Consider the following 20824-nt stretch of genomic DNA (forward strand, 5'->3'; position numbering starts at 1 on the left):
GGGCATAAGCTAGAAAATCAAACATCTTGAGATATCCATAATTGACTGTCCTTCCCAGCCATCTTTGTTTTGAAATTTTTTATCCAATTGCAGATGAAGGACTTCTATTTATCAAATAGGCAGCTAGATCACAGCTTCTCCCTAGAAATTTTTAGCAACTCCAGATGACAATATCATGCATCTTACTTTTTCAAGGATGGTTATGTTCATTCTTTTTGTCACCCCATTTTGCTTTTTTTCCCAGTTGAATATGCATGCTTCTTGCTTTGCTCGGTATGCAATATTCACATTTCTCAAGTTTAATCACTCCACCCGCATCAAGAGTTCCTTTCTTTGCCAGATAGTTCATTCCTAACTCACTGAGATGTCCCAGCCTCTCATGTTATAACATGCTTCTATCTTGCAGATTCTCCCACAACAGTCATGCCATCAAGGTGGTATAGACCATTTCTTCTTGTTCCCTTTAATAAAATGGTGGAATCTTTCTTACATAGACTGATCCGGCCTTGGATGCTAACATACCTTTTTTTTTCCAACCTGACAAGAGAGATTAGATTTCTTCTCTATCTCAGGAATGAATCTAACCTCACTTAGGATTCTGTTTATCCATCAAATAATTTTAGTTTGATACTTCCAATTTCTTTCACATTACAGGAGTGATCATTTTCCAGCACTACTGACCTCATATATATTCCCTTCTTTGAGATCCATGAACCATTCCTTATGAGGACTCATATGAAATGAACAACCAGAGTCCATAATCTAAGAATCCCCCGCAGATGCTTTCTTTAATTATGTTCAAGACTTCATGATCTTGATTCTCCTCAGCCACATCTGTAGAGCTCTGGTTTTAGGCTCCTTACTTTTGTTGCTTCTTTTTTCAAGAATAGCAATTCTTCTTAATATGTCCTGGTTTGTTGCAGTGATAACCCTTCTTAACTTCATCTCAATCAGCCTCTTTCTGCTTAGGTTGGCCTCCCTTCTTAGATTGGTGGTTTCCCTTCTTGAACTTTCCTGGTTTCCCCTTATTGATGTTTAAACTCTCTGGCTGAGAAACACTCTTTCTTTCTGTATTTTTCTGCAACTCTTTTGTTTTCAAGACACTGATCACTTCCTCTAATGTAATCTTATTCTCTCTACCAAATAAGATTGCATCCTTAAGGTGCTCATACGATTTTGGCAATGCATTAAGCAGCAAAATCGCCTTATCCTCATCTTGGATCTGACCGACTTTTGAAAATCATCTAAGTGTTCTCTCAATTCATTTTCCTCTGTAATCTTATTACTGATAAAGGTATTGTTTCACATACAGTCTATATGCTATTGTTTTAGACATGTATAGAGAATTGAGTTTGTTCCATACCTTCAATGCGGTATCCTCTCCTTGCAGACTTCGCGAAGAACCCTATGTCTCAAGCATAGAATGATTGCGTTATGGACTCTCTGATCCATCTCTTCGTGATAGATCTTGGAACTGCTCTCAACGTCTTCCTTCCCCTTTCGATCAATCTTCACCTCCTTCAACACATTGCCCAAACCTTGCTAAATCAGCAATGCGCGCATCTTGATCTTCTAAAGATTGAAGTCATTCTTGCCATTGAATTTCTCGGCCTCAAATCTTGCTGCAGACATTGTGGTGGATTCGTTCCCACATACGGCGCCAAATGTTAGGAGTAATGATCAAAACTCAAACGTACAAGAATGCACGACACAACAATTACGCGGTTCGGCCAAGATGGCCTACATCCACGGAGGGCCAACTAATTTATTATTGTCGTCACTAGAAAAGGTAAACCGGAAATACAAGATTACAATCAGTAGAATCGGGAAGCTCAACACAATCACTACAATACACCTCGTAACAATAACTCTCTCACACCAGCTGAAACTCAACAGCTAAAACGAAGAAGAAAGAGAAATTAAACCATACTGTCAAAGATAATATAATTTTAAAAGCTAATCAGTAAAACACCAAAATGATGCAGCACTTCTTAGTTGTTCGCAATAACAGCTTCTGCTTTAATAGCAACCGCAACCTTCAACTTGTAGCATATTAGAAATCGACCCCTCTACTATATGTCTTTGCAGTTACAACTTCAATATCGTCCATAGTGTGATTTTTTCCATCTCTCTACGTTTCAGTTCCCTATTTCTATCTCCCTAAACTGATGCACCTGCCACAAATTTTGAATTATTGTCGGTAAAATTGAATCATTGTCATGTCTTTCATTTTGAGGCCCAACAACAGCTACGGGAAGGGGGAGGAGTCAGACGATCATTCGGCAGTGCGGCGGAAGCATATCAACTCCGGTGTGGCAGCAGCGCAACGAGAGCACATGTTCGAGAAGACGTTCTTATTTTTGAAATTTTTTTATATGATATGTTGTTTTGTGTCATATCATTTTAAAAAAAATTACAATGTGAGATCTGACGAGCCACGTTAAAGATTCGAGAGCCGGAATAGGCTATGTACATTTTTTATACAAAATTGATAGTTTAGGATTTCAATAAACATTTCTTATAGTTTAAAATATTTTTATAAAGCGATTATAATTTAGAATTTAAAGTAATATTTACGCCTTTTAAATTACATTGGAGGAAATTGAAACAAAGCAACCGATCAGTCGTGAGGAAATAAAACAACACAAATAAGTTCGTGTTAATTAGAATTTCATGAGGATGTTGAAAAACATTCTAATTAAATCATAATACTTTTCTGTTAGGACGTGTTCTTTTTTTTGATAAATTTATAATGAGAAAATGGAGGATTAACAAAAAAAAAATCTTTTAAATTCCTTCTTTTTTTCCTTATATTCTACAACAGATAATTCTACCCTTTAAAATTCCTTTTCTTCTCTTTTTTTTCTCATTTTTGTAGAAAATGAGAGGAAAAAAAGAACTTTTAAAGGAGAAATTTTTGATATCGCTCATTTTTTTTATGATAAATTTATCAGCCACATAGAACGCACTCTTAGCTTAAAAAAATATTAAACACCATCTCTAATTTGCAATTATTTTCAAAGGTCATGCATAATTCAAAATTATTCCTAGAGATCGTTGCTTTTTTGCTAATATTCTTGTGTCAAAATGACTTTGTTTTATGCACATCATACATAGCCTCAATTGATTGGAAAATTCCGAAGAATTGACACAAATCGAAATATTGTATCTTAATTAAATAGATTTAAAGTTCGTGACGAAATTCTGAAAGTTACCCTGAGAAATAAATTACAACGAGTCTTATTTGTAAGAAGTAAACTATCGATTGTAAATATGAAAAATCCATTGTAAAATTCTTGAATTTCAATTAGATTTTATAGGATCCTCAGTGAATCCTAAACTCATGAAAAAATGGAACTTTTTAATCTATATTCATTGCTAAGGAAAAGGAAAGAAAGATGTAAACTAACAAAGAAAATAAATACGCCTAAAAAAACAAAGAAAATAAATAAATTTTAAATTTTAAAAAGGATTTATCATTCAATCCTTTATTTTTAGGAGTGATTGGCCAAAAAGAAGTATGAACATAATGTAAATTTTACGAGTAGTGTCGTAAACTCGTGCATTATCAATCACGTCACGTGGATAAAAGAATTCCCACCATTTCATTAATTTCAAAACCGAGCTTCGTATATAGAGATTCTCACGTGGAGTATATTTTTTTATTTTATGGATTTATTTTGTAACTAAAATCTCATAAAATATTATTAGCATAATATAATGAATTGTATAAAAATTAAAGTTCGATCAGTTCTTTTAATCATTTATTTGAAGTTAAATAAAAAAACAATTTTTTTTATGTTTTTATAAAGTTAATTAATGTTGTCAATGAAAATTTATGAAGTATTAGAATCAAAATAAATATATGAAATAAAAATGAACAATGTTAATATGAACTAAACATGAACGATTCTCATAAAAAGTGCTCATAGAAGATCAATAAATTCCGTTCTTCATATAATATATGCGTGCAAACACGAAAGCTGGCCAACTACCATATCCTCTCTGTTTATAGTTAGGGCATAAATGTAGATAAATAAATAAAATAACTAATTCATAATTAAATTTTTTAATTTATATTAATAAATATTTATTCATTTTCAAAATATTATCATGTGGATCGGAATTATTAGATTTATGAAAAGCAAGGTGTATATGAAAACGGCACAAAAACTATCCTATCATGCCATCATGATTATAATAGTACGTACATTATTATTAAACTGCAACTTATATTCATGGAGAAAAATAGGAAAAACAACGTATAAATCCACAAAGAGCTAAGACCTCATTAAAATCATCTGAATAAAAACTCAATGGGAAAAACATTATGATGGTTATAATAGCACATAATAACAGTGGAAACAAATGAACCTAAATACTGATCTATGATGCATGGTTTTATATATGATCATTGAGATAACACTTGTTATAACATAATGTTTTTTTTGGCTGATTTGTTATAACATAATGTTATGTTTTAGTGAAAGTAATAATACTAGTATTAAGATAATAGTTGCTTTTGTAAGTTGGGATGTCAGCTTTAGGAAAAGCTTGAGTAAGAGAAGTGGGAAGAACGAGAATAAAGCTACACCCATCCCTCTATGTCTATCCACCAACCTCATTAATCATGCCAATCAAAACAAATAACCATTCAATTTTGTTTTCAAAATTCATCTTAAGATCAAGGATCCAAATACATACATTATATTTTCGTTTATACGAAAAAATTGTCGCAAGTATAAAAGGTTTTTCAGAATTGATTTTCTTTTATTGTTATTTAAAAGAAAAATAAAAAAATAAATGTTCTTTTCGCGAACTTAATCCGCAATTCTTGAAATTCATTTTGGCCAATTGACCTTCTTGAATTATTTCATTTTAAGAACTTAAAATATTTGTGTCAAATATATTGCCCGAATACGGCTGTAAATGAACAGAGCTACTTGCCAGTTATTCAAGATTCGGTTCGAAAAAAGCTCGTTCGGAGCTCAATTCGATAGTAAATGAGCCGAGCTCGAGCCTGATTTCGAGCTCGAGATTTTTATCAAGCTGAGCTCGAGCCTGATAGTACTCGGCTCGTTGAGCTCGCGAACATGTTTGGATTCGATTGTTCGCAAATATGTGTGTGAGCCTGTTCACGAACCTTCAATCGAGCCTTCAATCGAGTTAATACACGAGCCTTAAACGAGTCGAACTCGAGCTCGACTCGTTTACTCTTAATTAAGAAGCTTTTCTTAAATTTATAGCGAATTAGAACTCGAATATCTAACGAACTGAGCTCGAACTCAAGCTCAAATTCGACATTATCGAGCATCACCCGAGTCGAGCTCGAACCGAACTCGAGCTTGGTAAGTGGGTGACGAGCCAAGCTCGTTCAACAAAATAAAAGCTCAAATCGAGCTCAAGCCAAGCTCGAACACCCGAATATTTAAATGAGCCGAGCTTGAGCATGCTAGTATTCGGCTCGGCTCAGTTCGACTCGTTTATAGCCCTATGCCCGGAAGATCAAAAGACTAATTAATTTGGATACGTAATGCATGTATACCATCGAATATTCAAGTAATATTAATATACTATATAATCATACATGCTCTTTAGATAATGCATTTTATATACTTATAGTTGTGCACTTTTAATGAAAAATATAGATTATACAAAGATCAACAATTCAGATTAGATATTATAATTACGCATTTTTAACAACAAATGTAGTTTCGATTTTTGTTTTCTTAGAACTTCTTGCAATTTTAATAAATTAAAGCGGCGTCGTTTTGAATTTTTATCCACGTAAATGTCACGTCGCACAAGCCTAGGCTTAATCGGTTGATTGTAATGATCATGTTCGTATTAATTGTTTGGGTATTTGCTATAAGCGAATATTGATCGTACGCGTCAGTTTCGTAGAAATTAATATAATTTAGATCATTAGGATGTATTTCTCCAATAGTTAATACTTTAAACCCCCTTCATAGCTTCCAAAATTGGAATATAAAATTTTTATTTGGTGCAGACATATTCTCAAAATTTGCTTTGTAATAGAAACAATTATTTAATTATATATATATATATACACACACATATAAAATACACTCATTTTGTTTTTCCCACGAAATATATTGTTATAAAAAAATAATACAAATAATTCTTTTATAATTAACTAGATAGCTTAATTAATTTAATTAATGATAGATGACAATTATTCATGAGTGACATGATTTTTTTTTTAAAATACATTTCGTAATCAAAACGACGTCGTTTTGAAAAAAATAATATAAAAAATTAATTAGAACATTTTTGTAATAACAATATATTTAGTGGAAAAAAAACAAAATGAGCCAAAATTTGTGCATTTTATTTATAATTCTCAAAGTTCGTGGGAAAAATAAAATAAATTAAAATTCTTGTATTTTTTTTGACAACTTTCAAAGTTCGTGAAAAAAAATCAAAATTGATCCAAAATTCATGTATTTAGGCGTCACTAATCCTAAATTAAATAAAACAAAACTTTAGGAAGTGAATGATACTATAACGCAAAACATGTGATATGAATTTGATGAAAATGGTAAGAAAAGGCTTTGATAGAAGTCAAGATTGTGTTTAAAAAAGGTTAGGCAGATATCCTTAGTGTTTGAGATTACCTGAAATGGTGGCCGCTTTGGTTACCGCTCATCGAGTTTCTTTTTCCTTTAAAGGAAGGTTTACTTGAACTCGATTGCACGCACTATAACGAGCTTCCTCCTTCACATGTCACACTCAACCGAATCATTCCCAAAAATGAAAAGAAAAATTAAATTGGTAATATGCATTGTGGTAATATATAAAACAATGGTTAATGATCATTTAAATTTCTAGCTCTCAATCAATTTATAAGCTCCAATTTGATTTTTCTAAGAATTTGAACTATTGTCTCCTCGTTGTTTGTGCAAAAGCAAAATGTGTCCACCCCTCGTACCAAATACAATGTTGTTCCAACGAAATTCATCGCCATCAACAAATATTGATGATCACAATTCATCGAGGTCGACAAGTAATAGTCACAATTTATTGGTAGAATATTAACCTCATCAAGCCCACCAAATCCCAATCTCTCAAGAGTTTTAAAGAAGCACTTCCCATTTTCTAAAAAAAAAAAATCCCAACAACTTGATTTTTTTTTTTTTTAAATATTAAAATCCATATATCTTGACCATGTGGTGATTGGAGCTAAAACGTTGCGTAGCGCACACCAGAAACCACAGCAGATAAGATATTCCCCGAATAAAGCGCATATCCCACGTAGAGACAAACACTTCCTCAATAAGAGCTATATTCTCCAAAAACACAAGACAACAACATTAATTTACAAACTCCAAACTGTAATCGCAAATAGTCACAGCATCAAAACCACAAAAAACATCTCCACGACATATCAAATTAAGTAATTCATCTTCCTAGCCTACAATATTTACAACCCAATCTCAAAACAAAGGTTTGAAGCACATACCAAAATGGATGATGGATCTCGAATGTAACTACAGTGGGCTCCAACATGGAGAAACAGATTGCAAGAAACTAAAGCAACAAACCCACGTCGCCCTTTCACCGACACAGATAGCTGAAAGACGGCCGAGGAGGAGTGGCGCCACGCCACTCTCTCAACTCACTTTTAGATATATGTATGTATGTATGTAGCAACACCCTCTACTCGGATTCCATCGATTGCCGCTCCTGCACGGCTAGATGCTCCGACACATCGGCCAGCGACTTGAGGTTGCATTTGATCAGCGCCTCCACGAAGTAGCACGTTTCGTCCTTGGTGTTCCCTTCCGGTACATCCACAACGAAAGACTCGATCACCATTGTCCCCGCCCTTCCATCAATCGTCTCTGGATGAACGGTGATGATGGAGGAGTAGTTCTGCGATTAATAAAACACAAAAACGCCGCTCATACCCTCGCCACACATTTGCCCTAATAAAGATCATCATTGCTGGAATTTGTCGTATAGTTTTGGCTCAGTAGTCTCAAATCACAAGCCAATTCATTACGCATTCAAGTAAAGATGATGATCATGATGATTATGACGACGACACATTCAAGCAAATGTATCAAACAATGTGTTTCTGAATACGTAAAAATGGATAAACACCGTGATTACCACATATTGTTATTATAATTCAAGCTAATTTGACCTAAATCAGCCACCGGAAATTGGGAATCAATAAGCAAAAAACTGGAAATTGAATCGAGCAAAGCGGAAAGGGAGAAAATAACCCTAATAAAAAGCGTCGAATTCAATTTTTCAATCACGAATGCCAGACAGAGAAATGTAGCTGATTCCGTCCAATGAATCGGAAAAGCAAAGGAAAACGAGAGAGAAGGCGGCGGTACCTTGAGGCGGTGATCTCCACCGACAATCCGCACGCTGAAAATGTGCTCCTCATCATCGAGCAGCTCGAGGCGCTCCTTGCTGGTGGTGGCGGGCAGCCCCGATTTGACATTAACCTCTCTCACCGTCCCAATCCGCAAATCGCCCTGCGCTATACACCGGCTCACGAATGGCTTGTACCGCTGCGGCTGATCGAAGCGCCGCACCAGCGACCACACCTGCGGCACAATCACAGCTCAAAAATCTCCGGCGCAAAAATCCAATTAGAAAATGAATCGCAGATCTGAGCGCGGAATCATACGAGGGGGAGAGGAGCTTTGATGTGTTTGACGAGGGAGGAGGAGCACTGGTTCTCGGCGACGTCGTGCTTGTGGTGCCTCCGGATGAAATCCTCCTCGGGTCCGCCGCCGTTGATCGGGCCGACCATTGTGGGAATCAACGGTGGAGATTTGTGAGGGAGGAGGAAGTGGATATTGAGGAGGGGATTGGTAGTGGGTGGGGAGAGGGGGAGTGAATGACTGAATGAGAACCAAAGTCAGAGCTTTCACAACAGTCCAAAACACACCGCCATTGGCACCTGCAACTTGCCTCAATGGTCCAAATTTATTTCTTTAATATTTCATCCACATCAAATCAAACAATTATCAATAATATTCAAATAGTACACCTACATTAATAAATAAATACATTGAACATCACTCACTTTTCATCTTGAATCCTCTAGTTAAAAATAACTCATTTTTATAAAATTAAAAAAAAAAAAAAAATCGTCTCATGAGAGTGTGCATGATTGTTGATAGCACAAATTTTAATTAATATTAGGTGAATGTGTTATTGGTGATATAAGTGACCCACTTTTATTAGTGGAAGAAGGAGTCCAAAAAAAAAGTGCAGACTTTTGTGAGGTTCAAAATAGAAATTAGTGCAAATTCTTATGAGATAAATAGAGTAATATTTAACTTTTAAAAGGTTATGAGTCCTACATATTATCCAATTTTACATATTCTTTTTAATTTTTATGCCAAAAAGAAATGAGTCATGTTTACTGGGACGGACGTGGTATTACTCATCTTCCTCCATAAAACTCAAATTTTTAATTGTTACTTTGATTTATTCATAATAAATGTAGTATTTTCAGTCCTAAAAAAATATACTAGTATTTTCATTTTAATACCTAATAATATCTTTTTAGTTTTATTCACATTCAATATTTATAGAAACTCATCTAATTAACTATTTAAAAAATAATCTATTAGTATATCTTTTTCAATTTTTTTATATGTATCTCTCAACTATTTTTAAAAATTCGCTCCCAAATCAGGTCACAAGAGGAAGTATACCATTATCTTTCTTCTTGTTTTTGAATTTAGGGATGAAGAGATATGTTATGTTGTCACCGTTCTCATTTTAGCCTATGTTAGCCTTTTTTATACATTTATTTAATTTTAAGGTTAATTGCTTGTAAATTCACGAACTTTAGCGAAAATTTATTTTTAATACGTTCTTTTAAAATTTTAAATTAATACACCAACTTTGACTTGTTGTTCAATTTTAACAACCATTAAATTTTCGGAGACTTAAAAACACACGTGGCACTGACGTGGCTTTCCGGCGCACGCTTTTGTAATTGTTCGCCGATGAGTAATACGCAGTGTTTTAGAGAAGCTTAAAACGTCGTCGTTTTTCTCCGCCCAGCCGGCCCTCCCTCTTCCTCCACTGCCCCGCCACACTCCCTCTTTCTTCCGCCACACTCTCTCTTCTTCCACGTTTTCCGCCGCCCCGCGACCCTTCCTCTTCCTCCACGATTTGCAGATCTAGGCTCGTGACCCTCCATCTTCCTCCGCCGCCCCACGGCCCTCGCTCTTCCTCCATGATTTCCGCCGCCCGCCGCCCTCTTTCTTCCTCCATGATTTGCGGATCTAGGCCCATGGCCCTCCCTCTTATTCTGCCGCCCCGCCACACTCTCTCTTCCTCCCGCCACACTCCCTCCTCTTCCACGATTTTTGGCACCCGTCGCCCTCCCTCTTCCTCCACGATTTGTAGATCTAAGCTTGCAGCCCCTCTTTCTCCCTCCGCCGCCCCACGGCCCTTCCTCTCCCTCTCTGAAATTCTTCTTCAAATTCTTCTTCTCCTATGTTCCTCTTCTAACCCTCCTCTCCTTCATCCTCCTCCGCCGCGCGCCCTCCCTGAAAACCCTCATCCGGCGCGGCGGCCTAGCGGAAGTAGCGGAGGATTTGGGTGCTCTGTGGCTTGTGTATGAAGCGAGAGGCGCACCACATCTGGACTCCGAAACTAGAAGTCACGTCATAGCCTCGTGTGTTTCTAATTCGCCGGAGATTTGATCGTTGTTTACATTGAACAACGGGTTAAAGTTGGTGTATTAAATTGAAATTTTGAAAGAACGTGTTGAAAATGAATTTTCGCTAAAGTTCGTGAATTTACAAGCAATTAACCCTTAATTTTAATACATAAAAAAATAATTATTAATTTTATAAATTACATAAAAATTAAAGCTCGTTTTGTTATTTTATTCATTTATTTGAAATCATAGGAAAAATGTACAAATTAAGTTTTCATTTTTACGTAATTTATAAAATCAATAGCATTAATAATAAGTTTTGAGAAATTATAATCAAAATAAATACATAATTTTTTTTAAAAAAAAATGCTATCATAAACTAAACAATAGAATATATAGCATAATATTCATTTAAGGATAATTTATTAAAATTAACACTGTAATTTCTTACCTTAATAAAGTAAAGAAATAGTACTGAATTACAATTCTGAATTACAATTCTCGTGGATCCATCCCAAGTAAGATCATTCTATCTGAAGGAAAGTTTGGGGCAACTTGAGTTATCTATCTAACAACTTTTAATAAAAAAGGAAAAGGGCAAAAGGAAAAGGCTGGGGTAATATTATAATAATTGAGGAAAAATGAGTGGAGAAGAATTGTGTGTTAAAGGGGATTGGTTGGAGATGGGTGTAGGGTGGTTTTTACATTTTTGATTGGTTTAAATTGAAGCCTACTTTTGTGGCAAGTGAGATTGGTTAATTTTCTAAGAAAAGACAAATAGGGATAGTTGAGTTACATTAATAGGTTCCGCAATTTTCTCTTATCTCTTGCATGATGGGATTTTTATTGTCTTTTTGAGTTTATCTTTAACCAATAGTCTATTTTAAATAAAAATTTCATTTCATTAAAAAAAATTACTAATTTCTTCAAGTAAAGTCTTTGATTTGACTTGGTCCCGGGAATATAGGCTCCAACGCGTGAAAGACAGACTGTACAAATATGGCAAATTTCTGTAACATCAGACCATGGACCTTTTGCATGTCTAGCTAGTAATTTTGTTTTATTTTATTATTTTTATGTATATGCCATTTTTTATTTTTATCATTTTGTTAAATGCCATAATGGGCTTACATGATGTTAAATTTAATGTCTTACAAGAAATTGGGAATGATACTTTTATCTCTAGTTCACAAAATTGTGTAATCACTCTATACTATGAAATTAGTTCTATATTCTTTTTTAAAATGTGTCAAAAATATGGTTTAATTTATTAATTAGAATTGTATTAAATTATTAGTTTGCTGAAACAATCTTATTTAATGATTGTGAATAAAGTACGTGAAAAAGTAAATAAGAGCAAAATAAGATAATTGTATATAAATTATACTACAGTTAAACATGTTTTCTTAAAGGGGTTATTGCCGGAAAATACCTAAAGTTTGACAATTTTCTTGTTTATATAATGACCTTTATTTTATTTTTTTAGAAAATACATGAGTTTAAGATTTATTCTGAATCGTCCCACAGCGAAAAATTTCACCTACATCCAATCTGATGTCGCAGTGAGAAATAGCAAGTCGTGGGACTATTATATTGGATTTGGGCAAAACACTTTATACTACCCTATAATTGGTCTGTAGCTTTACTTAAACCCCCTAATTAGAGAATTATTCTAATTAGTGAATTATTGGGATTGGATTTGAGCAAAATTATCCAGGAATGATTCAAAATCAATCTTAAATTCATATACTATTTGACAAAAAAAATGGGTCATAATATAAATTAGAAAATTGACAGTATTTTCTAGCAATAACTCCTTTCTTAAACTATGTGAAAATTGAAAAGAGACTAATTTTGTGGAACACAAAAGAGTATTTACAATGAGAAATCAATCACTATTTATTATAGAAAGGGACAACTTTAGAAAATTATTGCACAAATTAGTTGGAAAATGGAGTTGAAAATACATTATTGGTGGTAAAACACGTTGAGTTTAATGTTGTATAAAATCAAAAACAATAAATCTATGCAGCCACATTGTAGCCACCCACACTAATATAATAAAGATAATCTTGATTTATTTAATTTATTTTTTTAAATAAAAATAGGATTTAGTTATTTTATTATATTCTCTACATTGTACTTATTTTTTTTTAATTTTTTTTGCATTTTTTATTTTTAATTTATTTTTGGGGTAATTGCCTGTAAATCCCTAACGTTTACACGGAATTGGTTTTTGCACCTTTTTTTATTTTTCTTCTTTTAAATACCTAACCTTTAGTTTTTGTCTCAAATTTGTCCGGCAACCGATTTTTTCTTACGCCGGCGCCGGAAATGCCACTGTGGCAGTCGGAATCGACGAGGTGGCAGCCGGAATTCTCCACTTGGCTCATTTTTGACATGTGGCAAAAAAATCTAAAAAAAATGAAATAAAAAATACATGTGGAAATAAAAATTAAAAAAAAAAAGAAAACAAAAAAGGAAAATCAACCCCCTTCCCCCCCAATCGTTATTTCCCTCTCCCCACCCGGCGCCGCCCCCTGCCACCTCCACCACCGCCGGCGCCGCCACCCGCAGCCACCACCAGCAACGTTCTACCGCCTGGAGCAACGGAAGAAGCTCCAGATCTCGATCAAGCTCCACCCGCCGCCGTCCTTCACCTCACCAAGCTCCAGATCAAGAACCTCCCCCACCCACCGCCGCTCCCTCCCCTTTCCCCACCCTCCGCTGCAGCCCAACGCTGCCCCATCTCCCGACTTCTCTACTACAGATGGAGGCGCTACGGGTGAGATGGATCGATCAATTTCACGGATCTAGAATATAATCAGCGATTCAATTTCACGGATCCAAAATTGCAAAATTGCACGGTTTCTCAGATGTTTGCTGCGAATTTGATGACAGAATTTGGTGGTGGTGGTGGGAAGGGCTGACGAAATTTGGTGGTGGTGGTGGTTCGTTGTTCACGCTTGCGAGCAGGCAAGCCGGTTCAGTCCGAGGCGGTGGCGAATTACTCTGCGCGGTGGAGGAGGCGATGAGGTTAGCAGGGGGACGGGCTTGAGAGATGAATTTTCCATTGAAGGGACGGGATTACTTTTCGATGATGCAGACGCCGGTGGTGGTGGTGGTGGCGGCGGCGGGTTGGGGGAGGGAAGGGGGCGGCGAAGGGACGGCGCCGGTGGTGCTGGCAGGGGAGGCGGCTGTGAGTTGGGGGAAGAGGGATAAGGGTGAAGATGATGATTTGGAAATTTTTCTATTTTATTTTTTTGCCACATGTAAAAATTATGTTTAGGTGTCAATTCTGGCTGCCACCTCATCAATTCCGGCTGCCACAGTGGCATTTCCAGTGCCGGCGTAAAAAAAAACCGATCACCGGACAAATTTGAGACAAAAACTAAAGGTTAGGTATTTAAAAGAAGAAAAATAAAAAAAGGTGCAAAAACCAATTCCGTATAAACATTAGGAATTTACAGGCAATTACCCCTTTATTTTTTAATAAAAATAAAAAAGTTACCAAAAAATTGCAAAAAAAATAACTATAATGTAGATAATATGATAAAATAACTAAATCTTACTTTTATTTTAAAAAAATAAGTTAAATAAATTAAATTATTTTCTACTTTAAGTAAATTGTTAAATTGTGGGTAGATTGTGGCTGTTTAGCATTCAGTTCAGCTATAAAAATAAGCCATTGATTGATGGAATAAATGTAAGACACGAAAGTAGCTCTTCCCACATTAAATAAACAAAGAGCATTTACATCAAGCAACAGTGTTAGTGTTTGTGATTTGTCAAACAGGAATTCATAGTCTCTCTACCAGCTTAACGAATTGTTTGACTGCTGAACTTTAGCAGCATAAGCATTTTCGATATCCTCCTGCATTTTTCAACACAAAATATTTGTTATTTGTATTGTTAAAAATAAATAATTACACACCACATATTTTTGACAATAGTCAAAGATATAAATATAATCTGTCAAGAAACCATATCTGGGAACTACCATTACATCAAGTTGTAAATATCTCGACAACCGTATAAGAAAACAAGTGGAAATGGATGTACATGAGCAATAGAATAAACAGAATGCACATTTTGCACTCGGTATATTTCTCCTATTTTGGTCTCTTGTACTTTTTTTTTAATTAACTTTTCAATTTTGCTTTCTGTCCCTACTTTTCAAAGGAATAAAGTTCAAGGAATGGGAAGTGTATGATGGAAAAAGATATATGTACTCTCTTCTAAGTCTATCAAAATAGTTGGAAATGTTGACACCAAAATTAATTTGTTAAATAATTAATAAATGCTTTGTGAAATGGATTTTTTGTAAATAATGAGTGTCAATGAAGTTGAAAGGTATATGTGTACCTAAATGAAAACACTATAATTTTCGTAGACGGGGAGAGTACATCTTTACAAATTGAGGGCAAATTCTATTTGTATAAAAGGAAAACTATAGGGGTACAATTTGCTTTTATTCTTTTTGCTTTTTTCCCACTAGATTAAGTCATATCTCGATAAAGACAAGATTTCGGCTTAGGAATATACCTTGCAGGATTTTAGCAGAGGATGCAAAAAAGAAGACCTAAAATATCTGATTGATTTGCCAAGTGAAGTATTTTCCAATTCTGCCAACAAAAGGTTTCACCAAAATGGCAAAAGGTCACATTGTGGGCACAATTATGAACATGAGAGAGAGAGAGAGAGAGAGAGGTAATATTGATATTTTGAACTTTGAAAGATTATTACTACATACCTTCCACACCCCCACTTCCTAGAGCCCCCATGTTAAGTTCTTCCAGAAGCTGCATGTTCACCAAAGAAAAAATTGGATTCAGTCATCAACACTGCACCATGATGAATCATATCTTCCACAATCATTTTAAGTCAGTAGAGATCAGGAAAAAGCATCAAAGATCAGGTCCCTCTGTTAAGGACTGAACAGGAGGAAATGGCAATTTAACTCAAGAAAACACACTATAAGCCTAAAAGAACACATATCATGCTATCGTGCAATATAAGTCATGGACAAGAAGCGCAAATTTGTTTTCTTAAAATAAATTACAGCAGAATTCACCATCCAGGGGTTCAGTGACAAGATCAAACAGCGGGTAAATGGCAAGGAACATGGCAGGCCAATGGACTTATTGGCCATCTGAAAGCCAATACTATGTGTTATTTTGTAGTTGTGTTACAGTTCTAACTAAACTAGTTTTTATGCCTCTGCTGGGAGCAACGTATTGAGCAAAAAATATCACAACAATATTCATCCCAGTAGTGTGATCAACAGTATTATCTAGTAAAGAAAATTATCTTGAGTGGAAGTATTCAGTTCCAGAAAAGTGTATTACCAGACAACATTACCAATAATGATCATAAATGTTTTATACATTTTCTAGGCGTGTAATCTAAGTATTTTTCAGTTTGTATAAATTTTAACTTGTGACTACTCACCGTGGAAAGAGATGGCACAGAAGAAGGATCAAAATCTTCACAGTGTTTAGGATCAAAGGGAACACAAACACGGCCTGAAAAGATAATGAGAAACTGGATTATAAATTAATAATATGTTGATGAACTTGAAAGTAAGAAATTCACCAAGACATTATTGCCAAGTATTATATGATCATCCTGGGCAGCAAATATTGAAGATACAAGGAGGCATGTTAAACAAACCTGTTTTCGGGTGTATGCAGAAAGGTGCCTTCAGCAAGTGGTTCATGTGTTTTGAGACCTGAGATGGAAACAACAAACTTCATGCACCAATCCACAGACATAATGAGCATTGCTGTATACATCTAACTTAGAACTAAACATATGATCTGCCCTAAACCAAAATACGACTGAAAAAAGAGCATGGCAAACCTCCAAATCAAGTCTTGGATAGGTGAAGGTGAACATAATTTCTTCAACACACCTGCGGATACCCAGCATCTAAAATACAGTGAAGAATCACTTAGGAATTAGAGAGGATACAGCTAATAATACCGGTCAAATGTATCAAATAGAAAATCTATTTGATTTTTAATATTTTATCTGTGCTGAATGAGGAAACTACCAGAACATCAATTACATGTAAACAAAGCACAAATATTACATGGTTCTAGAAAAAGATTATGTCGAATTTTTCTGTGTTTCTTCCTTATCCCCTAGTAAAGGCCTATAATGTAATATCAATACCAGGATTCATACCTTCTGCTTCCCTGATTGCAAAAGATGTTTAAGTTGACCCCATCGAACAACATTGATATCCTCACGTGAGCGTTTCCTATCCTGCCACTTCCCCCGAAGCTCAGAAGTAATGGCTGCGGATTAAGAGTGGGGAAGGATATAAATTACTATTTCTTTCGCTACAAAGAAGAAATAGAAATTACAAAGCACACTAGCTTACATTCATCTGGAATCATTTCCAGTATCTTTTCATATCTATCTTCATCTGAAAATAAATTTTGACTCAAAACATACTTTTCCTCGAAAAATTCTTTCACAACTTCAGCAGATCTCCTGTTGGATGGAAAAATTGTAATTTAGTGAATGAAGAACTAGAGAGATACATCAATCATACAATTTGCTTACCCTAGGAAAGGATGAAACGTCTGCCCAACTAGAGTAACCTTTTTAAGGCTGTTTTCATTTCCCTGGAGCAAAACACGACATACAAAAAAACAAAAGGATTTTAGAACCATAATAGTGCTCGAGATATATTCAAATAGATTCAATTTATTCAACAAGAATAAGATTAAACCTTGTGGACGTGTAAATATTCAGCTATGGCCGCCCTTTGTTCATTGTTCAACCTTGCCAATGATAATTACAATTCAGTATATACTAGAGTCAAGAAAATGTCAAAAGTAATTACTCCCTCCGTCTCACAAAAACATGAACGTTTTTCCATTTTGGGGTGTCTCACAAAAACATGAACCTTTCCATTTTAGTACATCATGGCCCACCACTACTTTTCCTTAATTAATTCATTACTCTCACAACACCTTTTAAAGTGGGACCCATTTTTCATTTACTTTAACTCTCAACTAACATTTCTTAAAACTCGTGCATTTCTCTTTGTTCATGTTTTTGTGAGACGGAGGGAGTATATCTGAACTAAAGCACCATTACCTTCTTGCTTTTCCATCACAAACCCAGCAATGCACACCACGACGACCACTATACACCCATAAAATGTGGTTGAATCCAAAGTCCTCTGCATAAGAGGCATATAAGTCAATATGGCCAACAGCATGCCAAAAAGAGTCATCGAGTCAACAAACAAGTTAACTAGAGCATTGAAAGACCAAAACTTATATAAAAACAGAGAGAGAGTCAGAATAACAGAGTGGGAGAGTATTGTCTTGGCAAAGAAGTTCTTTAGTGAAAGATAGAAGAAACCTATATTTGTGACTTGTGAGTGTACAAAAGAGTGGGCAAGTACGCCAGAAATTCAATTGTAAATCAATAAAGCAAGATATTTGAAAATGAAATTATTTCAACTAGGCAAGCTTACACCAGTGTTCAGTTGCAAACAACATACCAGGTTTCCTGTTACTAATTTTATTTGCATTATTTGTAAATTGAATTTGCTAAAGATACCAACTAAATAGCAGAATGCATGATACTTTTGAACAGCTAGAGATACCAATTCATTAGTAAAATGCCCATATTCTATTTTATTTGGATTTGTGATACACTGAACAGCTAAAGCAAATGCCTAAAAGGATTGAGTAGTCTGATGCTTCTGGTATTTTATTACAGTGCTTTTGTAATTTGGTTTATGTCACAATCATAAATTTCATACTAAGACAATTTTGTATATCATGTACATCATTTCCTACCTCTAAGTGCAGAATCAATTATTTTAATGGCCACTGTCATCAATGGCCAGCATGCTGAACAAACATCAGCTCCTGAGCAGCAAAATCTGACATCATCGTAATCCGATATGTCCTGCAGTTGTAAGGTAATGGGTTCATAATTTGGGCTTCCTATGGGAGTATGGGACTCATTTACTTCACCTGTATCTGAAATTCCACCACAATCAAAATACAAAAGCTAGAGAGAGAATAACTACGTACTATATCAAATATGAGTTCCCTCTCCACTGGGCTGAAAACATTATCACCAGACTGCGCATAAGCATGTCTTTTTGCAGGCTGCAAATCCAATGGTGAAAAAATGGATGGTTTACTATAATATTTCAAGGCAATTGAAAATGTATTCATGTAGGAATACTGATCCTATATGCGTAGCATTTTCTATTAATAGTAAATATTTGTATCAGTGAACAAAATTGACAGAAACTAGGCATTGTAGCAAGATTATACTCCCTCCGTCCCACGAAGCATGACACAGTTTCCTTTTTGGTCTGTCCCACGAAGCATGACGCGTTTCTTAAAATGACAAAAAATTTACCCTTTATTCACATTTTCACCTTTTCACCTACCACACGTAACACACAAAATACTAATTTCTTAATTCTCGTGCCGAAAAGAAGTGTGTCATGCTTCATGGGACGGAGGGAGTAATAAGTGGTCTCTATGCAGTATAAGCTAAGTTATACTTACATCCACACTGTAAACAGGACCAATATCAATTTTGAAAGGGCATTTTTCCTTAATGGCCTTTTCAAGATCGGCTACATTGTTGAAAGACTGAAACCGCAAGTATATATCATTTTCTAAGGTGAATGAAAACTCTCTTCTCCCAAAGTAAGAGTGATCACAGCCTGGATGTTTTCCATCTAGAAAGTAAAACATATAGTTAGATAAGTCAGCCAAAAGAATGACAACTAGAGCAGGAGCCGCATAAGAAAATAAGGATTACCATTTCCATATGACATCCATTTGTGCATATCAGCATACGGAAAAAACTTCCCTGCAAAGATGAGATCAAAGAAAAGAGTAACTTCACAATGTAGAGAAAAATAGCACTCTTAGTCAGCATAAAATTATGATTCTGCAAACCAGATAATAAATTTTTTACATGGTTATGATTCTCATTCATTTCGTGCACTTCTAGCCTAAATTTTTGAGAAACTTTTTACATTTTTCCAGAACCACAACAAGAAGTCTGAAGAGCACAAATATCTTCTCAGTTTGTCTTCCAAAGAATAATTGTGCAAACACCAATAGTAAAGTAATTGACAGAGGAATTAACCAAATCTGCCAATATATGTATCCTTAGTTGGTTCTACGATCAAAGTGGGTGGAGAACTATTTAATTTTGCTTCCGTTCCTACTTTCAAGCTGAAACTATATGCTGCCACAAGCATAATTGAGTATAGCACAATCCACAACTAAAACATCAACATGATTCTCATACAGTGATCGACCACATTTTATTCCCACATATTCAACAGCGAAAATCAGCAAGATAAGCAATTATTCCCAAGCTCCAGCCCCCCAAGGGCAACAATTAAGATCGTAAAACCAACACTCAAAATATTGGAAAATATAAAATCACCAAGCATTAAGGTTAAAGATGAATCGAATTTGGGAAATTTGAATTTAGAGAAGACAAAACAAAACAAACAAAAGGTGTCACCGTAGTAAATCTTGAGATAGTTATAGTTGAATCCATCAGGAATTTCATTGTTTGGCCTGTGCGCTCTTTCCACCCCGTCGATTACCATGTCTGTACGCGTATTCTCAACTTCTTCTCTGACCATTTCCGAACAATTCAGCGTTTCCTACCTAGAATTACTGGAGTTAAGGTAAAAGGGGGATAATCGGAGTGAAAAAACCTGCTGAAAACCCTAAGCCCAAAACAATCGTGAATTCTGGAGAATTGCAGGATACGATACTAGAATTGAACGATCGGAGTGTTGTAGGAAGACGGTGCAGGCAGCAAAAGCCAATGAGGAATTGAGAAATGGCGGGAAAAATAAAGACCTAGGGGTGGGGATTTGGCGGGAAAAAATGAATCGAATTAAATTTATTCAGTTGGAGATATCTCGAGCTTAAGCTTTAACAATTAAGGGGAACTCCCAATCAAATTATTGAATTATCGATAAACAAAATTATCAAAATATCGCCCCAAATTTTTTTTATCAAAATATCCGTGAGGTGTTCACGGTTCCAATTCAACCTGGATCGGAACCGTCAGTTCTACGCAGTGGGTGGCGGGGGGGGGGGGGGGGGGGGGGGGGCTGAAGCCCCCTCCAAATTT

The 20824-nt window shown here is 35.4% G+C and overlaps 2 protein-coding genes across 4 annotated transcripts; both read right to left on the reverse strand.

Moving 5' to 3' along the window:
- Positions 1-7289: 7289 nt before the first annotated feature.
- On the reverse strand, positions 7290-8950 carry LOC131017902 (abscisic acid receptor PYL8-like). Of its 2 annotated transcripts, XM_057946641.1 has the most exons (3): positions 8669-8950; positions 8370-8585; positions 7290-7896 (listed from the first exon to the last, which is right to left on the reverse strand). In XM_057946641.1, exons 1-3 carry the CDS (start codon positions 8792-8794, stop codon positions 7681-7683), a joined length of 558 nt encoding a protein of 185 aa, XP_057802624.1. In that variant the 5' UTR covers positions 8795-8950; the 3' UTR covers positions 7290-7680. The 2 variants fall into 2 exon arrangements, with proteins under 2 accessions (XP_057802624.1, XP_057802623.1); XM_057946640.1 differs by having other exon boundaries at positions 7290-8585.
- A 5383-nt stretch (positions 8951-14333) lies between these two features.
- Positions 14334-20606, reverse strand: LOC131017904 (uncharacterized). 2 transcript variants are annotated; one of them, XM_057946643.1, is made up of 17 exons: positions 20455-20606; positions 20201-20349; positions 19481-19531; positions 19222-19397; positions 18733-18810; positions 18493-18604; positions 17780-17864; positions 17409-17460; positions 17240-17301; positions 17055-17167; positions 16856-16968; positions 16529-16597; positions 16340-16397; positions 16118-16191; positions 15420-15468; positions 15212-15291; positions 14334-14540 (listed from the first exon to the last, which is right to left on the reverse strand). In XM_057946643.1, the coding sequence occupies exons 2-17, from the start codon at positions 20322-20324 to the stop codon at positions 14478-14480; spliced, it is 1359 nt and encodes a 452-aa protein (XP_057802626.1). In that variant the 5' UTR covers positions 20325-20349; positions 20455-20606; the 3' UTR covers positions 14334-14477. The 2 variants fall into 2 exon arrangements, with proteins under 2 accessions (XP_057802626.1, XP_057802625.1); XM_057946642.1 differs by having other exon boundaries at positions 20201-20583.
- Between the last annotated feature and the right edge of the window lie 218 nt (positions 20607-20824).

This window comes from Salvia miltiorrhiza, chromosome 3 (assembly GCF_028751815.1).
Source record: "Salvia miltiorrhiza cultivar Shanhuang (shh) chromosome 3, IMPLAD_Smil_shh, whole genome shotgun sequence".
NCBI classification, from domain to species: domain Eukaryota; kingdom Viridiplantae; phylum Streptophyta; class Magnoliopsida; order Lamiales; family Lamiaceae; genus Salvia; species Salvia miltiorrhiza.

Coding starts and splice junctions, on each gene's coding strand:
- LOC131017902 (XM_057946640.1), bottom strand. CDS start 8,794: ATGGTCGGCCCGATCAACGGCGGCGGACCCGAGGAGGATTTCATCCGG. Junction 8,586..8,668: donor TCAAAGCTCCTCTCCCCCTC/GTATGATTCCGC, acceptor ATTGTGCCGCAG/GTGTGGTCGCTGGTGCGGCG.
- LOC131017904 (XM_057946643.1), bottom strand. CDS start 20,324: ATGGTCAGAGAAGAAGTTGAGAATACGCGTACAGACATGGTAATCGAC. Junction 18,605..18,732: donor GGGAACTCATATTTGATATA/GTACGTAGTTAT, acceptor TTACAACTGCAG/GACATATCGGATTACGATGA. Junction 17,865..18,492: donor AATTGATTCTGCACTTAGAG/GTAGGAAATGAT, acceptor CCTCTTATGCAG/AGGACTTTGGATTCAACCAC.